The sequence below is a fragment of the Saccostrea echinata genome, unplaced genomic scaffold, assembly GCF_033153115.1.
Source record: "Saccostrea echinata isolate AGI-Se365-2 ecotype Australia unplaced genomic scaffold, CSIRO_AGI_Sech_v1 ptg000046l, whole genome shotgun sequence".
NCBI lineage: Eukaryota > Metazoa > Mollusca > Bivalvia > Ostreida > Ostreidae > Saccostrea > Saccostrea echinata.
Window position 1 is genome coordinate 10,033,008 of NW_026889795.1, and position 20,449 is coordinate 10,053,456.

General features: G+C 33.3%; 1 protein-coding gene across 1 annotated transcript in view; it reads left to right on the top strand.

Moving 5' to 3' along the window:
• Positions 1-1,741: 1,741 nt before the first annotated feature.
• Positions 1,742-20,449, top strand: part of LOC133202024 (uncharacterized) — a 32,804-nt gene continuing 14,096 nt past the window's right edge. Inside the window, exon 1 of the mRNA XM_061337801.1 lies at positions 1,742-1,820. Coding sequence (XP_061193785.1) covers positions 1,742-1,820 — 79 coding nt within the window. The remainder of the gene's footprint in view (positions 1,821-20,449) is intronic.

Sequence of the window (20,449 nt, forward strand, 5' to 3'; positions counted from 1 at the left end):
TCAAATTGATGTTGCTTTCATCTTTGGTTACAAGTAAAAAAAGAAAAGAGATAATACTAGTACTACAGTATACCATAAAGGTTTTAGATTGACATCATTTCAAACCACCCTCATTGCCATGCGCAGACCTGGGGGGGGGGGGTTTCCAGACACCTTTGAAGTTCTTTGGAGGAGTCATACATGTATATATGAAGCTTGAGAAGCGAAGAAAAGACGCTCAAACAGCCCCCCCCCCCTCCCCAACTTCATGTTAGATTTGCGTTCTAAATTTTAATTCAACAAAACAAATTAATTGAATTATAATGGGAGTAAAAATGAATTTGATGCCCGCATAAATTAATTTTTGCTCTTACCAATTCTAATCAAGTCAATCGTTGTCATTTGCACACCTGTGAAAACTACTGTAAGCAAAGGGAGAAAACTACTCCAATTTGTTTGTCTATACTGCCTGACCCTTTCAGAACCTCTTCGCAGATTTATATTACCGATACATGTTTACTATTACTTTACACAATATTTCTTATGACATATAGATGATTTTGCAACTTGATTCCGATGAACTTATATACCCCCCCCCCCCCCCAAAAAATTTAAAAAAAATCAAACCCTTATTTATCAATCCTTGTATCTGGTCCATATAATATTTAATATAAGTAATTTGTATTTTATATTTCTTGCAAATTGAGAACTTTAACTTACCAGGTGCCTGAGTCTCGAATCCGGATAATCCATTAAAAGTTGGAGAATCTTTGTAGATATCAACGATCTTTTCGCTGACTGTCGAAAGAGGTTTTGCGCAGGGTCCTCCCCCTGTTTGTCTCTGTGAAAGTTTGTTGTAGCTGAATTCCTTTTTTGCCGTCTGATGCATATTGGTCCATTTGGTTTTAATCTCTTTAGTAGTGCGACTTGAAACTCCTAACGCATTTATTTGCGCTGTGATATTATCCCATACTTTTTTCTTTTTCTCATTGGTAACACTATTGGTTAGTTTGCTATTAATGATGTTAATATTTCTCTCCACCAGTTCGGCTAAAAGTTGAATTTCACTAGAATCAAAATTTTTCCCCCGATTTCTATTACATTTAAATTGAATTCCTTCGGTCATTGTAGCACAATTTTTTTTATGAAATTACGTTTCTTTATGTTATTACCTTCAAGACGCTCACAGACTTCATAAAATGACGTAATTTATTTTTTTTTGCGTCATAATTAAAAACCGCGACCATTTTGGCGGACTTTTAATTGGTCTTATAAGCTCATTTATTAAATAATTGGTACGTGTATATGTTAAACAAAGGAAACGCCCACGGAAACGCCCCCGGAAGTGGAAACGCATTGCATTGCGGGATATTACCCTAATGTTAATAAATCTTTAATGAATTCTTAAATATTTAATGAATCATTAACTAATAAGACTCTAATAAAGGTTTTGTACAACACGTTTTAATGCCTTCATTAACTAATGCATCATTAGGAAGTTAATGATTCATTAGGCTTAATAACTCATTAAAGTTAATAAACCGTTGATACAACCGAATCCCGGACATTATAAATAATGACCGCTAAAAATGACCTGTTAATCTAAATTCCATTCAAATTTAAAAATTAATGCATACAGTAATGACTGTTCATTACAAAAAATGCCGTTATAAAAATATGTATAGTCTTTTTATGATACGGAATACGATTGTCCTTTAGATGCGTCATAAAATTTATCGTTTTCATTGAAACTTTCGTTACAATGTCAAATTCAACCAATGCAGACTTGGCTCTTTTGTTCAGTAAAAGTCTGCACCAGATTGTCATTGTACTCGGAAATGGTATTTGTGAATTTATAAAAATGCATGTTACTGACAATCACAAAGTGTTTTAATAAAACTTGCAAGACTTGCAGGCGAAAAGTAAACAACTTCACTAGCGAATCACGATCCCGATGAAACACTGATAATAACAGTTCGTACGTCTAATACACAATTGATTATTTTAGTATGCCATTAAGCCTACAAAAATTGTCTTAACTTATATCGGTATAATAAAACAATTGATTACCCCTTATGAGTTCAACATGGTGAAATAAGGACCCTCGACCTGGCCCACTCGCTGACCTGACCTGACCTCGGCCGCTACGCGGCCTCAGTCAGGTCAGGTCATCTCGTGGGCCAGGTTGAGCGCGGGTATGTTAAGGCTACACCCAGAGATATCCTACTTGCCTTTACAATATGACGTCATAGTAAGCTGTATGACGTGAACTTAAGAAATAATGATTTCTTAATATCTATATTTAAAGTTTAATTTCAGGTTAAAGAAATGAATGGAATCATTCAAAACATAATAAAAACTAAATCTTGTCGTTTTTGGGTGCTATAAATAGCTAATTATTTAGCACGGGGGTTAAATACCAAACCCATGACGTCATAACTATTGATCAAATATTTGCCGAGTGAAATTAAAGGTGACGAGAATTCATGTAAACAAATATATGAAATGGGAGTTTTAAAGCATATACCGTGAATGTTATGTGTGATTCATAAGGAATTAAAGATTAAGAATCAGGTACGCTGATATATTCTTATCATGTTTTCTTATAAAGAACACAGGCAGTGCTTTGAAATCCTGATCAGCCTTTCCTCTGTCGTTCTATAACAACAAAGATGCAAAAGTTCAACACTACGCCCCATACTTTGAAACATAATTTTTGTTTGTATCGAAAGTTTATATTCAATAGTATTTGGGAAGTGCTGCTAGAATCGTATGGTTAACATGAATTAATAAAAATTCCTTGGTCGTATGTATAAAATGTAAAAAATTTTGGTAAGGTTTCATGCGAAACTTTGGAATATTTTTTTCTGTGTCGGGAGAGTAGGATTCTAGCAGCACTTTTCATGACCCAGTGATGTTTTTACATAATCATTTTCACTCAAAGAAATGAATTATCTCCGGGGTAGTGTTGAACTTTTCACTTTTCCATTAAGGCAATTTTTCCATTTATAGACGTTACGTGATGACGTCGTGGTGGAGTGCTTCATTTAGCCTAAGACTCAATGACGTCTATACAATTGATAATAAAAGTAAATGTTTTATCTATGGCTTTTCCGATTTATCAATGTTACATTTTACGAAAAAAGTCTAAATCCGCCTTAACACACCTGCGAGGGTCCTTATTTCACCATGTTGACCTCATAAGGGGTAATTAATTGTATAGTACATGTAGACGAACATGGGTGAAATGTGAAGAAAACGAACATTGATCATGTTTATAGGTCCAAGGAAACAAATCAAATAATGAGCAGAACGTACATGGATCTCTGACAACATCAGAGGTGGAATCAGGTGCCATGGAGGAGTAAGCATTCCTTGCAGACCGGACACAACCGTCCTGTTCCCTTTATAAACATAAGATAAGCAGAAAAATCGGTAAAAAATTCAGTGAGAAAATAATGACCTAACAATTTGTATGAAAGATATCAGTCACATTCGACCTAACGATAGATTGTATTCGCAAACAAGGTCATTGTATCGATCATTAAGTTTGCGAAAATTGACTTTAAACGAGATATGGAAAACCTTGTATATTTAATTTATCTTTAACAGTAGCCTGTCTCTTAAAAGAAATAGTTTGTACGAAATATGTGCTTTAGTGTATACAATGTATATAAAATCCTCTGGGAGACATTTACTCCACATCCATGTTATAATAATATATTGCTTCATAAATTCGGGAAGTTAATGGTGCAAAAGTTAAAGTCATTAAGTTTACAAATTGCAGGGGTTCAACATCTGACGATAACTCATAATAATAATTGCTCTTTAGTATTCAGAATTTAATAAACTTATTAGAGGAAAAACAAAGTTTCCCCCAAGAGGATCATAACTGAAATTCATACATTATTAATTTTTTAAAAATATTTATATTTATGTAAACTTCATGTATAAAATTGTCAAATAGCTTTAAATTACTGAAAAGAAAGACTTTGCATGAAAAATGGAAATAAAAAAGCATCAAAGCAAAACTCAGAAGTCGATATATACAGAGGGGATTGTTCTTTCAATAATTCCGATGACGACCTACTATTACATAGCGTCGTCTCAGTAGACATGCCCCATAAAATGAGTTAAGAAGAAAAAAATATTTTAGGAATTGCTATGACTGGTGGACTGTGTGTTGCTTAAAGTTTTCAATCACGTAAAGACGTAATCTGACATGAAATGTCAAAAATTTTTACAAAAGAATATATGAATTCTAAAAAAAAAATCTTTAAACATCTTGAGGGTGCGATGGGGCTACAATACGGGATCAAAGTTTAATATAGGTATATATAAGAGAAAAAATATTGACTCAGGTGAGTCGTGGCCCATGGTCCTCTTGTTATGGTCTTAGACCTGTCGTCGCCGGGAGCGAAATCTTATTTGGACTATACAAAAACGAAGCAAGCTCCTTACCATTGGGTTACTACAACTGGAAAACTGTTAAGAGGAAAAACTATGGGCATTTTTTAAATCTGTGTAGAGTTAACGTTGATGTCCTGAATTTTAACATTTATGCTTCTTTTAAATACACATTGGTCTTTTTCAGGTCTATATACATGTCTGTTGTAGATCCATGGTATTGTACTTTAATTCAGTTGTTTTAAATATTCTCTAATCCAAAATATCGTCTTATCAGGCCTATTTCTTTGGAACCAGTTTTACTCTATTTTGATACATCTCCATATACTAATTTTTGAGTACTGGTATTTCAGTGAGTGTTTTTTTTTTTTTATCACATTATGCACTCCAAGTTTGAATGAACTAAAAACTAAATCACATACACATTTTTAAGAAAAACAATTGGACTCCTTTTTTATTCCAGGTGCTTTTGTACAAGTGGACAAAGTTGATAAGCTAGCCAAGTAAAAAAAATGCAATACTCTACAAACGTGTAGTAGGTTGAAGGTGGTGGTGGCTGCCCGTCCTCCCCAATATGGTCTTTTGCTATTAATTAAGCATGGAATTTTTAATTGAAAGGCTCTCTTGGCCTCTCAAGTTATTATGTTATGTAACACCCTTCCATGTTATCGTATCCAAAATGGGACAAGGAATCTGCCCACTCTTTCTTCGATGCCACGTGCCTGCTCTATATCTTTCAATTCCTATGCATGCATGGTGATAATTTCTATGCAAATTTTGTGAATTCAAGGACGCATTACAACTGCACCTTATAATGATTTTTTTTTAATAACTAACAGCTGAAATATAAAAGAATTCATCGTCCTTTAATTAAGAAAAAATAATGTTGTCATTTCATTTCAATGTTCTGTATGCATGATCAATGAACAGAAGAATAACACACATTAAATATAACAATTGTGAAACTGACACATTTAAGTGAACATTGCTAAAATATTGATAAATACAAATGTTAAGGTGAATATACCATGGAACGAAAAAATATAAGGCATCCAAACATTTTAGTATTCTTTCTTTGCACGGTTTATTTACCAAATTATGAAAAAGAAAGGTGATGATAACGAACAGCAATCAAACATAAAAGTCTATTGAAACAATACAAATCTGGAGCAGAGCAAACACAGACCTCTAAAAATCATCTGAGGTGGGATCATATGCCATGGAGGAGTAAGCATCCCCTGTCGATCAGTCACACCCGCCGTGTGCTCCTTGTCATGATCGGGCAAACGGCAGCCTGATAAAAAAATGGAACAAAGATGACTTTTATTTGTCGTGATGACATCGTAGTTATCAATAATATGGGATCGTGTGCCATGGAGGAGTAAGCATCCCCTGTCGACCAGTCACACTGTAGTTACCAATAATGTGAGCTCTTGTGAAAATCAGTGACTCGGGGTGCTGTAGGCGGGAACGCAGTCTAAGATCCTTATTCAGCTCTCTAACTTAGAACAACCATTCGGGAGGAAGGTTTTATATATTTTTCGAGAATGGGTTATGTAATTCCTTTTTGATTACTGTCATAATTGTATTTTAACCATTTTTTCTACGAAGATTTTACTACCGATATTTCAAACTACTTTTGAACAAATGAGTTCCATATTGCTCTGTTGAATGATCGAGTGAATGTAAATTTCCAATTATGGAGGTTTAAACTATTTTAATAGATAACATTAAAAAAAAAATCACCCATATATACTAAAAAGGAAAAGAAAATTGTGAAGTGATTTAATTTTTTCCGGATGTATTTTCCAGTTGTGATTTCTAACATTTAAAAATGAAATATGTGGAGATAACGAACAGTATTCGAGGTCAAAAGTCCATTAAAAATTACAGAATAGGAACAGAACAAACACGGACCTCTAAAACAGAGGTGGGATCAGGTGCCATGGAGGAGTGAGCATCCCCTTCCGACCGGTCACACCCGCCGTGTGCTCCTTGTCATGATCGGGAAATAACGGAAAAATTCGTCGACAATTCAGTGTGTAAATAATGGCCTAACAGATTGTATGAAAAACGTCAGTCAGCATTTGACTTAATGATAGATTGTATTTGTTGACAGTGTTGTTGTATCGACCATAGAACACACGAAATGATGACTTTAAAGATATCTTTATTCAACAAGTTACCAAAATTTCATTTGATTTTGACTGATATTTCATGAGTTATCGAAACTCATATGAATATAACCTTCAAAAGTGAAAAAAAAATAATCATTATCTCCTATGCCTCCCTCGCGCATCTGTCACAGCCTTGATTCTCCTCTGTATGGGGTTCATCAGTGCCTTTATCTTTCTCAAAGGGATATTATTCAACCTTTCCGACAAGGCAGCCATTATTTAGTTGAGAGTAGGTTTGGATTAGATTGAGTTGATTAATGTGATTGTTTGCGAGAAAGTCTTGACAAACTCTGGCTACAATGGGCCGGGTCTAAACATGCTGAAAAAAATAGGTATACAACGCAAACGTACACGAATGAATGAGAACACCTACGTAAAGTTGACTAGCTCACATTCTAAAATCACGCTGTTGGTTTCTTTCAGTTTTGGGTAAATGTAACGATTATGATTTCCTATTGTATTAATAGCGATTTCATCGGTAGTGACGTGGTGATTACACAGGAGGAAGGATGAATAGCCCGAGTTTGACCTGACGTTGTAACGTGCCAAAGTCATCGTCACGGTTGGTTGGAAACCCTTCTATTTCTTCTCCGACGACGGATAAGAAGTTCTATGGTGAAAGATTAAACAAAAAAAAAAAAAACTGTATTAGAACCTGTTGTTGCCCTTTTCTTTACTTAAGTAGAGCAGTAGCCAGATCCCAGGGAAATTTCGTCAGCCGTGCCAAGATTGCAAGAAATTTAAACTGTAATTATCAGAAAACAATGTGTATACCTCCAGTACATCAGGTGGTTTTACAAGGTGTGTTAACGTACCTGATATCATCAAAATGCACGTGATTTTAACCACTTAAATGCATTTCATGGTTGATTGAATTATTCTGACCACCGAATTCAGTGCATAGTCTGCAAGATACCCCTCTTACCTTCACACATAATTGAAATTTTTAATGAATATATAATTGAATACCTATAAGCCTCAATAAAAACCTCTATAATCAAATCATAACACTTTTAGGGTCATTAGGGTGATTAAAACATCACGCCAAACGATTCAGTAAATCCTTGAAAAGGGAGGCCGGAAGTTAAGGCTGTAGTATATCAGATATGCAGAAAATAGTCTTGTATTTTTTTTTGTTTCGTCATGGAAATATATTCTAGGGTTTCAGTAAAGAATACCAAATGACAATCGATAACTAGTTACAAACTTAAAGAAATCCATTTTCGTCTTATATGTATTTGAAATATGAAGATAACGAACAGTAATCAATCGCAAAAGTTCATTGAAACAATAGAAATTTGGAGCAGAGCAAAAACGGACCTCTAAACACATCAGAGGTGTGATCAGGTGCCATGGAAAATAGTATTTAAAATAAAATAGATAATCTAGAGAATATTTGCGCAAAAAAGATATTTTACTAAATGAACAAGGTACGGTTTTAATACAAATCTTGCCCTGTGTTCTTCTTAAAAATTTAAAAAATGAAAGTGATGTATAAAATTAAAACTCATGCTTTCTGAATCATTGAAATTCCATGCAGAAAGATCATACAAATTATTTTTCTCACATGACCTTCTAAATGCTAATTGGGACGTCATAAACGTGTGTATTTTCCCGTATTTTCTTCAAAATTTGCAGAAGACGCTGATTTTCAGTGAAATTTTCTTTCAGATAATATTGCCCACAGGCATCGCCCACACAGATTTTGAGATATGTGATTTTTAAAAGAATTTTACACAACATCCGAAAATTAAAGTGGGTGACGGCTGTGGACACTATTTTCTGAAAGAAAATAACCCTTGAAATGGGTCCTTTTGAGGCCTTTGTGTTTAATATAGAGAAATGCATCAAATTTATGACGTCATATTTCTAGAATAATATTCCTTCATGCCAAATTCTTTCCTGATTTATCACAGTCATATACTCAACTAATATTTAAGCCAGTTTCAAAACTTTTTTGAAAACATTAATTTTTAGGACACAAAAGCTAAAACCGTTCCTTCTTTTATAATCAAAGGACAATTTCCTTGAATATAAAATACAGGATTTATCTATCGAACATTAACTTAGCGACAACAAATAAATGTCGGCCATCAGGAATATACCTACTAAATACATTTTCTCGTTTTTAATTAAAACCTCATATTTATTGTCAATTCAATTTGTTTTCTCTTTTAAGTTTCACTGCCAAGGGACGTAAATTATTTATTAATTAGATTCAGAATATCGTAATAACGTGTTGCAGATACAAGTAACCGTAGTTTTTAAACATATTAAACCAAGCGTGTTCCAAATATATATTATATTTATTTTACCTTTGTGATTTTATTTTTCTTTCGTTTTAACCCATCCAAAATTAATGCATGTAAATTTAAAAAAAAAAATGTTAAAAGTCCTTTTACTGTTACATTGCATTAAAAGTAAACCTGTTATACTCTTTTAGATTTCAATTACTTGGTATCTAATATTGGGAACCATAAAAATACAATAATTTAGTTTTGTGAAGGTCTGTAGTACAACTGATATAAAATATGTCGACCCAGTGATAGTTAGTTTCTGCTTACAATGTTATAGTAACGATCATAGAATATTTACGATATGCTGATTTTAAACTTATTTGTCAGTAGTCTGTCTTAAAAAATATTGTACTCAGAACACGAAATTCTTAAAATATCGATTACTGTAAAATCACTTATTATCGTGGGGTCCATTTTTTGTGGTTTGAGAAAAAAATTAGTGGTTCGAGGGGATTTGATTTCGTAGTTAAAGGAGAAACATCATATAGCAATATGAAATTTTCAAATTTCGTTGAGGATATGAATTCCTGGATCTCTCTTTCCCACGAAAACAAGAAAAATTAACCTCCTGCGAAAATTTGTGATTTTACAATAAGCTGGAAGACACAAAGCCATATGCAGGAAATTACGGTCTAACATCGAATTTTTTCAATTGAAACATTAGAAATTTTAGACTTGATAAGTATTGCTAGATTTGTAAAGACAACAATCTTTAAAGGTATACAAATAATGTCTATGTAATCCATATAGATTACCTACAGAAAATGAATCTATGAATCTGGTGAATATTTACACTGTAAATAATACCGATAAAATAAAATTGATAATTTTCGTTTGTTGAAGTTAAACATGTACAATATTCACCAATCCTAGAGGGCAAGGTGAATATTGTACTTCGAAGGTGATTAGTCATTATATTGAATGAAAAAAGGAGAATATTTGTTTCATTATATAATAAGATGATACAAACTCATAAAGCAATAGCTGCTATCTTACAGTGTACTAGTTTATATCTGCTGAATTCCTAGCGAGTTTTAAGCGGGTTTTAGATAAATAAAACCAGTTGTAATAAATGTGGAATATGTATCAATCTGAAAGTTCTCAATCTATTGTTAGTCCTATGTTAAAAATAATAAATCTTTACGCTTACAGTCCCTGAAACGTTCTACTTTCCCACTTGAACGGTGAGCGAACGCTGAACGAACGGTGAACGAACGGTGAACGAACGCAGAGCGAACGGTGAGTGAACGATGTGTGAACGCTGAACGCAACTTGGTGAACGATGTGTGAACGCTGAACGGTGAGCGAACGCAGAACGCGAACGTAGCGCAAACGCGAACGCAAAGTGAACGGTGAACGCAAGATGAACGATATATTCGGAATGTCTCTGATCTTTTCCTTGCATTGAAATATTTTATTGTATTTTAATGTCAGGTGCCAAAAAAATAAAATAAAGAAATAAGTAAACCAATAAATGAATGAATAAATAAGTCAATAAAATAAATTCTCCAAAATTGTCCTAAGAAAGACGATGCATGCATATTAAGTTTTTAATCACACGATTTTTATCGCATTAAATCATTGCAATTGTTGCCGAACGCTGAAGTATAAACAAATCAGAGAAAACTTCTGACTTATGGAATGAATTAAAGCGGTTGTAACATCCATTCATATATCTCCATGTCAGGGCGATTTCGTGTAAAGTAATGAAAAAAATTAATTACAAAGGTAAGTGGACGTTTTGCATTTATACGCTCGTATTTTTAAATTTTTAATACAATAATATAATTAACTAGATGCGATCTCGTTGCGAGCAACGAGTGGGTCTTCCGTCCGATTTTTGATAAGATGAGATACGTATTTAACTGAGATTTTTGTTCATAAATATATAAATAGTCAAAACGTACAATTTGCTTCAGTTGTGTTTAACGAAATTTTGATCATTAAAGAGTTATGAATAAAAGGTTTTTGTCCCCTCTTAGGGCACCTAAAAAACGTAATATTTGATGAAGATTTTAAAATACATATAGTAGGATCGTGAAGATGAACATTACTGTTAAAGAGTTACAGATAAAAGACTTTTGGCCCCTCTGAGCCGCTAGAACATTATTCTAAACAACTTTTGTTCAATATTGCTTTTCAAAATATTTCCCCTTTTCGAGATATAAAGCGTCAAAGATTTAGCATTCTGGCCCCTTATGGCCCCTAATTACGCAAAATTTGAAGAAAATTTTAAGATATATAGTTGCAGATTGTGAAGATGAACATTTTTGCTTCAATAATTAATATCAAAATATTTAACATTAAAAAGTTATAGGTGAAAGACTTTTGGCCCCTCTAAGCCCCTTATTTGAGGGGTCAGCCCCTTTCTCTTGACATCACATGAAAGGTCTTGTAATTCTGAAGACTTTCTGTTCAACAACTATTCAGAAGTTTCGTTTCGTTTTCGAGAGTCGTAGACTTGAAATATTTAGGGGCCGTCCCTTTAAGTCCTTAAAGGGGCTGTTTAGGAAAAATTTAAAGGATGCATATTGTTGACACCATCATTCTAAACAACTTTTGTTCAATATTGCTTTTCAAAATGTTTCCCCTTTTCGAGATATAAAGCATCAAATATTTAGCATTCTGGCCCCTTGTGGCCCCTATATATATGTGACATATGACGTAAAAATCATAATATATAGTTGTAGTTTTTTAAGATAAGTATTTTTGCTTCAGTAATGTATACCAAAATGTTGCTTGTTTAAGAGTTATCGATTAAAGACTTTTGGCCCCTCTCGGCCCCTGATGTGATGAGTCAGCGCCTTTTTCTTGATATCATGTTACAGATCTTTTCATTTTGCACAAATTCTGTTCAATATGTTTTAACAAAATAACTATACTTTAAAAGATATGACACAAAATGTCTCAAAAATTCACTCATGATTGGTGTCCTAAATTTCGACCCCTACCGAGCTTCCATACTAGGCACTTCCGGAAAATATCTAAACCCAGGTGCATAATGGCAACATGTCCTCTATCATCACTGAAAATTTCAGCGCTCTAGCTTAAGCCGTTTTTGAGTTCCATCGCAGACAAGAAGGTCCTCTAAATTTTCATAAAAGGGAGATAACTTCCGACCGGAAGTACATTTCAAAAAATTGAAAAATACGTATAAGGTTCAGGTAAAGATACATCTTCCCTGAAATTTTCAAGTAAATCGATCGAGCCATCTCCGAGAAATCTTCTGCACAAAAATTGTAAAGAAAAAAAGAATAATAACTAGATGCGATCTCGTTGCGAGCAACGAGTGGGTCTTCCGTCCGATTTTTGATAAGATAAGATAAGAATTTGACTGAGACTTTCGTTCAAATATAATGATATAAATAAATTGTTAAGACGAACAATTTTGCTTCAGTAATCTATAACAAAATGTTGATCATTAAAGATTATAGATTAAAGACTTTCGGCCCGTCTTGGTCCCTATTTTGAGGGGCCAGCCCTATTTTCTTGATATCTTCTTACAGCTCTCATGATTTTGAACACTTTTTGTTCAACAACTTTTCTACATTTTTTTTTTTCGTTTTCGAAATATCTGCAAAAGAAATAATAGGGGCCGGCCCTTCAACTCCTTAATGGGAACGTTCAGCAAAAATTGAAAGGAAACATATTGTTCAGAACGCTATTGTGAACATCTTTTATTCAATATTGCTTATCAAGATATTTCCCACTTTCGAGATATAAAGCGTCAAAGATTTAGCATTCTGGCCCCTAATGTCCCTTTTTAACGTCAAAGATTTAGCATTCTGGCCCCTATTGTCCCCTTATAACGAAACATATGATGCCAACAACGTTATATAGTTAAGGAGTATGAAGATGATCTATTCTGCCTTAGTAATGTATTACAAAATATTGATCGTTTAAGAGTTATTGATGAAAGACTTTCGGCCCCTATCAGCCCTTATTTTGAGGGGCAAGTCCCTTTTTCTTGATATCACCTTAAAGCTCTTATGATTTTGAACACTTTTTGTTCAACAACTATTCAGAAATTCTTTTTCGTTTCCAATATATGCGCAAAAACAAATATTTAGGGGCCGGCCCTTCAACTCCTTAATGGAGACGTTTAGCAAAAATTGAAAGGTTACATATTGTTCAGAACATTATTGTGAACATCTTTTAATCAATATTGCTTAGCAAAATATTTCCCACTTTCTAGATATAAAGCGTCAAAGATTTAGTATTTCTGCCCCTCATGACCCCTAATTATGTAACATGTGATTTGAATAACATAATATATAGTTGTAGTTTGCTCAGATAAACATTTTTGCTGCAGTAATATTTTACAAAATATTGAGCGTTAAAGAGTTATTGATGAAAGACTTTCGGCCCCTCTCGGCCCCGATTTTGAGGGGCCAGCCCCTTTTTCTTGATTTCACCTTAAAGCTCTTATGATTTTGAACACATTTTGTTCAACAACTATTAAGAAATTCTTTTTCATTACTGAGATATATGCAAAAGAAATATTTAGGGGCCGGCCCTTCAACTCCTTAATGGGGATGTTTAGCAAATATTGAAAGGTTGCATATTGTTTAGAACATTATTTTAAACATCTTTTGTTCAATATTGCTTATCAAAATATTTCCCACTTTCGAGATATAAAGCGTCAAAGATTTAGCATTCTGGCCCCTTCTGGCCCTTAATTATGTAACATATGAGATTTTTATTATAATATATAGTTGTAGATTGTTCAGATAAACGTTTTTGCTTCAGTAATGTATAACAAAATATTGATCGTTAAAGAGTTATGGATTTAAGACTTTTTGCCCCTTTTGGCCCCTAATGTGATGAGTCAGCCCTTTTTTCTTGATATCATATAAAAGATCTTGTAATTCTGCATAATTTCTGTTCAGTGTGTTTTAGGAAAATATTCATAGTTTTGAAGATATGATAAAAAATGTCTCGAAAATTCACTCCTGATTCATGTCCTAAATTTTGACCCCTACCGAACTTCCATACTAGGCACTTCCAGAAAATTTGAAAACTGAGGTGCACAACTAGAACATGTCCTCTATTATCACTGAAAATTTCAGCACTCTATCTTTTGTCGTTTTTGAGTTTTTGTGTAGACAAAATGGTCACTAAAAATTCGATTAAAGGGCGATAACTTCCGACCGGAAGTGAATTTCCAAAAAATAAAAAAAATGAATAAGGTTTAGATCATGATAGATCATCTCTGAAAATTTCAAGTGAATCCATCCAACCATCTCTGAGAAATCGTCTGCACAAAATTTGGACAGAAAAAAAAATAATAATAATAACTAGATGAGATCTCGTTGCGAGCAACGAGTGGGTCTTCCGTCCGATTTTTGATAAGATGAGATAAAAATTTGACTGAGACTTTCGTTCAAATATAATGATACAAATAAATTGTTAAGATGAACAATTTTGCTTCAGTAATCTATAACAAAATGTTGATCATTAAAGATTATAGATTATAGATTTTCGGCCCGTCTTGGTCCCTATTTTGAGGGGCCAGCCCTATTTTCTTGATATCTTCTTACAGCTCTCATGATTTTGAACACTTTTTGTTCAACAACTATTCTAATTTTTTTTTCGTTTCCGAGATATCTGCAGAAGAAATCATAGGGGCCGGCCCTTCAACTCCTTAATGGGAACGTTTAGCAAAAATTGAAAGGTAACATATTGTTCAAAACGTTATTGTGAACATCTTTTATTCAATATTGCTTATCAAGGTATTTCCCACTTTCGAGATATAAAGCGTAAAAGATTTAGCATTCTGGCCCCTAATGTCCACTAATAACGTCAAAGATTTAGCATTCTGGCCCCTATTGTCCCCTTATAACGTAACATATGATGCCAACAACGTTATATAGTTAAGGAGTGTGAAGATGATCTATTCTGCCTTAGTAATGTATTACAAAATATTGATCGTTTAAGAGTTATTGATGAAAGACTTTCGGCCCCTATCAGCCCTTATTTTGAGGGGCAATTCCCTTTTTCTTGATATCACCTTAAAGCTCTTATGATTTTGAACACTTTTTGTTGAACAACTATTCAGAATTTTTTTTCGTTTCCGAGATATATGCAAAAGAAATATTTAGGGGCCGGCCTTTAATTCCTTAATGGGGACGTTTAGAGAAAAATGAAACGTTGCATATTGTTTAGAACATTATTTTGAACATCTTTTGCTCAATATTGCTTATCAAAATATTTCCAATTTTCGAGATATAAAGCGTCAAAGATTTAGTATTCTGGCCCCTTATGGCCCCTAATTATGTAACATATGAGATTTTTATCATAATATATAGTTGTAGATTGTTCAGATAAACATTTTTGCTTTAGTACTGTATATCAAAATATTGATTGATTAAGATTTATGGATTTAAGACTTTTGGCCCCTCTTGGCCCCTAATGTGATGAGTCAGCCCTTTTTTCTTGATATCATAAAAAAGATCTTATTATTCTACACAATTTCTGTTCAATATGTTTTAAGAAAATATTTATAGTTTTGAAGATATGATAAAAAATGTCTCGAAAATTCACTCCTGATTCATATCCTAAATTTTGACCCCTACCGAGCTTCCATACTAGGCACTTCCAGAAAATTTGAAAACTGAGGTGCACAACTAGAACATGTCCTCTATTATCACTGAAAATTTCAGCGCTCTAGCTTTTGTCATTTTTGAGTTTTTGTGTAGACAAAATGGTCACTAAAAATTCGATTAAAGGGCGATAACTTCCGACCGGAAGTGAATTTCCAAAAATTAAAGAAAATGTATTAGGTTTACATCATGATACATCATCTCTGAAAATTTCAAGTGAATCCATCCAACCATCTCTGAGAAATCGTCTGCACAAAATTTGGACAGAAAAAAATAATAATAATAATAGTGAAAAAGAAACAATAGAATAATAGAAGGGTCTTCCGTTGGAGACGGAAGACCCTAATAAAAGTGAAAAAGAAACAATAGAATAATAGAAGGGTCTTCCGTTGGAGACGGAATACCCTAATAAAAGTGAAAAAGAAACAATAGAATAATAGAAGGGTCTTCCGTTGGATACGGAAGACCCTAATTATTATATGTCATTTCTATTTTTCATGATGATTTATTGAGCTGACTTCTACATGTATATGTAGATGGCCGTGGTTATACTCGGACAAGATAATACAAAGATACATATTCATATTATTTGTTATAAATTCAATTTTCAGAACTTGATATTTAAGTAATATGCTGTTATAGTTTTTATTAAACAGACAAATGAGAGAGAGAGAGAGAGAGAGAGAGAGAGAGAGAGAGAGAGAAATATTCCGTTTTAGCCCCCCCCCCACCCTTTCAGGCTTCACTAAATGTTTGTACCTATATCAAACAAAAACTATGAAATTTTTTTCTAAATATATCAGACAGTGAAAGTAACTTTTTTTTTTATCAACAAATCATATCCATTCGTTTGACAGTCATACTCGTTTTTATTTTCCTGCTTCAAGTTCACACGAAGTCCACGTGCTTGTCCTGTCAATCAAAGTCATTCGACACTGTACAGGTGTGAAAGTTTCGTCACATCGAAGACGAAGTGCGAGTATTTCCAACAAGTTATAACATCTATTTTTATAATTTCTAGATTTGATCCAAACATTTGAATAATAAATGAATAAAATACATTGGGCATTAACACTTGAATTTGAAACATACTCTCTGCCAATTTCAAATACCAACGCCGACACGTGTACATTTTGAACTACTATTGTTTTGTGACTTTTTTAGATCCATGTTTGTTTTGAGACTGAAATTTTTGTTCTTAATTTAAAAAAAAAAAAAAAAAATGTTAATTAAAATATTCTGGAAATACAGTACTGACTAAGTAACCAGTCTAGGGGGAAAAGGGGGAGGGGGGTATTAATCATATTGAATGGCAAACATATAAAGTTACGGTGAAGAAAGATTTTTTTTCTCTAAAACTATAGACTTTACATATTATAGTAGAGAAAATGTTGTACTGCAGTGTATTTCAAATAAATATTTCCTTTAACAGCACTATCAATTTCATTCGCTCCAAAGATAATAAATTAAGAGGATATCCGCAGTACTTATGTATAACTCTCAGAACTAGTTCTATCATATTTTCTGTAGTAATTGAAAAAAAAATTGTTAGATATAAATATTTTCATAATTTTGCTGCGTAATTATTTGACTAGGATAATTATATCACCATTAACGATTTGTCGTCTTTCACAAAACAACAAAATGTTGCAGTGCTTGAAGTATTTGCACATTGCCCTTAGTTAAATTTAATATTTCAGCATCGTTTTACATAGGTACAGAATGTACTTATACCTACATTTATTTTCCAGAGTAATTTAATAAATAACCTAACAGCTAAGTTAGAATAATAAAAATGTATATCGTAGATATTTTTCAACATGAAATAATGATTCTTCAAACACGATATGTTAGTTATTAAATTAAAAAACCTGTAACTCCTTCCCTACAAAAAGATAAGTCCTCTCACTTCGGAGTTCCGAATGACAATGAAAACTGAACGATAGGTGAACGCTGAACGCAAAGTGAACGGAACGAAGAGCGAACGCTGAACGCTTTGTGAACGGTGAACGCGAGCGCACGGTGAACGGTGAACGCAAAACTGTGAACGGAGAGCGAACGGTGAACGCACGGTGAACGAACGGTGAACGCACGCTGAACGAACGGTGAACGAACGGTGAGCGAACGGAAAAATGGGAAAGTAGAACGTTTCAGGGACTGTACCTGAAAGGTCACTTGTTACTTTTTCAATTATTTTCAAATATTTCAACATGTTTATAGATTATAAGAGCACAAGGGCGGTAGTAACCGGTCAACATGGGAATCAGTAATTCCTCGATGGCACTGATCCCTCCTCTGTTCTCTGTTTTCAGAAATTCGCGTTTGCTCTGCCCTCAATTTGTATTGTTTGATTGGACTTTGAGAATGATTACAGTGACTGCATGTTCGTTATCTTTCCATTTCATCTGGATGTTATAGTGCCATTGTTTTATAATACTAGAAGAAAGACCGCTTAAATTGTGACAAAATTGTGACAAAAATGACACTTGTACTACAAGAAATATTATATGTTTACTTAGTTGTCTTCTAAATATTCCTCTACACAACCTTAATTCACCACACAATTTCATTCCCGCCATACATCAAGCGTAAGACGTTGAACGTAATAGAAATTCAAATTTCATTTAAAAGAGAGTAATACATTTGTGTCAATAAATTGTATGATCAATATCTCCTGTAATTATTTTTTAAAAGCAATTGTCTGTAAAAAATATGAAAAATTCTTATTATTCATGATGCATATCATTAAAAAAAACACCTTGTGATCAGAAGTCGCATAAAAATATTAAAATGCTTGCAATTGGAGAAAACAGAAAACTGAACGACGTAATTTAGGAAGACCTATATTACATTATTGATATTTTCATTCTGTTTTTCTAAGTATTGGTTAAACCCGCCTACAAAAAGACTATATAAGCAAAGTAACTACTTGATTTTTCTATAATGTCAAACATTTCATTTTCTCATTTGTACTGAGTGATTTCCTTTGTAAACCACAGTGGACTAACTCTGCAGTTGTGGTTGGTACAACTTTTTCTTCATTTTAAATGTTTTATTTTTGATGTAAAAATCTAGTCGCTAAGCCGTGTTGCACAGCTTTAGAAAAGTTATAAGCAATGAGGTGGGCAAAATTAAAAAAAAAATCTGTTAAATATTAACTTCTTAAGTATTTAAAGAAAGAAATTCTGAGGTATAAGGTAATTATCCTGATTTTTGTTGCTATATTTTGTTTTAAACAAAGAAGTTTTGTATTTCTGGATCGTATATGTATGGATATATAACTATAAATTGACAACGGAGTACTTAAATTCTGGAATGCTTCAAGAATATCTTTTTGCAGTTTGCAAGTACTTTTCATTTATGTACATTTATTGAAATTCCTTTTGAATTTGAGTTCACAAACTTCACTGATAAAGATTAAATGAAAGCGCAAATTATAATACTCCAGATTCACATGTTGGATTTTCAAGTAATTCCCATCTTAATGTTATTACTAATGACATGTGATGGTAACGAACAGTAGTCAATTTCAAAAGACCATTGAAAAAATACAAATTTGGTGCAGATTTTTGAAATTTCAAGGGAACCTAGTAAAGTTTAGCGCGATGCAATGAAGACTTAATCGTTCATTGCCTTAATGCAAAAGTAAATCGAAACAGATATCGCGAATATTTAATCTGTTGAATGATTCATGTCCAGAACAACGGCTAGATCTAGATGTATTGTTGAAAAAGCTCACTACATGTACATTGACACAATGTGGACTTCAAAGATTTACTACATTATTTATGTAGCCTTTACAACCATACGGAAATGCCTTGCCTAGTTTCCTGATCTAGATATAGAATTCTTCTCGTTGTTTATGGAATGGAGTAATAAAAGTGGGACTATATATTGGTTGGATGATATATATTTTCCCCCCAAAATTCATACCCTCCTTGCAAGAATATTTTACATGATTTGTCTCAAACATGTGTTCTTTACTTAATATCACACAATTTATTGACAAAAAGGATATGGGCATTGTATGCTAACGTTGGAAATAAACTTATTATTTATATTAATCTTATCAACTTTTCAACACTTTATACAATCATTCACCACAACAAATTGAAGTCCAGGCTTTTTGACATCATAGACAGCTTTTTTCGATAAAAATGGTCGTTTGCAAAATTATTTTGTTAAAAAGCATTCTGATTGTACAGAAAAAGTACTCTGAAGTTGATATAAAAAGATGCTTGAGTTTCTGATTGACAATATTTAGTATGTAGTTTTTGGAGACCATGTCCTCCAACAATCTGTAGGAATTCCCATGGGTACCAATTGCGCTCCGTTATTAGGGTCTTCCGTCTTTGCGGAAGACCTTATAGTGATTCCACTGTTTCTTCTTATTATTTTTTGGACTTTCTAATTTTGTGCACGCGATTTCTCAAAGACTATTGGACAGATTTACATGAAATTTTCAGGAAAGATGTATTCTATCTGAGAGAAAATTCGGAAATTTACTTTTGATGACAAGTTACGGACCATTTTCTGAATTTAAAATGATATTTTGTCCGCGGATAATCTCAAGAACGGTAACCGATATCAATGTGAAACTTTTAGCGATTATAGATCGTGATAAATACTAGCCAGGACATGACTTTTCGTTCGTCGTCATTACTTCCGGGCGTAACCAGATGTGAATTTAAAAAGCTGATTTTTAAACTTTTTTGATTTTCAATATATTTCTTTGATAGTAGTAGTGTTAATAGAGGCACTTCTGAAAATGCTTAATGTATAATTTGTTTTCAAATTGATAAATTTAAACTCTAGATATTTGCATTTAAAATTTGAAGTGGGTCCAAAATGGCGGCTGTCTTCGTAAACTCCGACGAGCAGGTCGGCACTCGGAGTTTCTCGGTGGCCCGTTCCTCGCACACTAACCTCAGGCGTCAATGGTGTTCTACCATATTGCTGATAGAGTCATGTGATCTTATTTGAAATT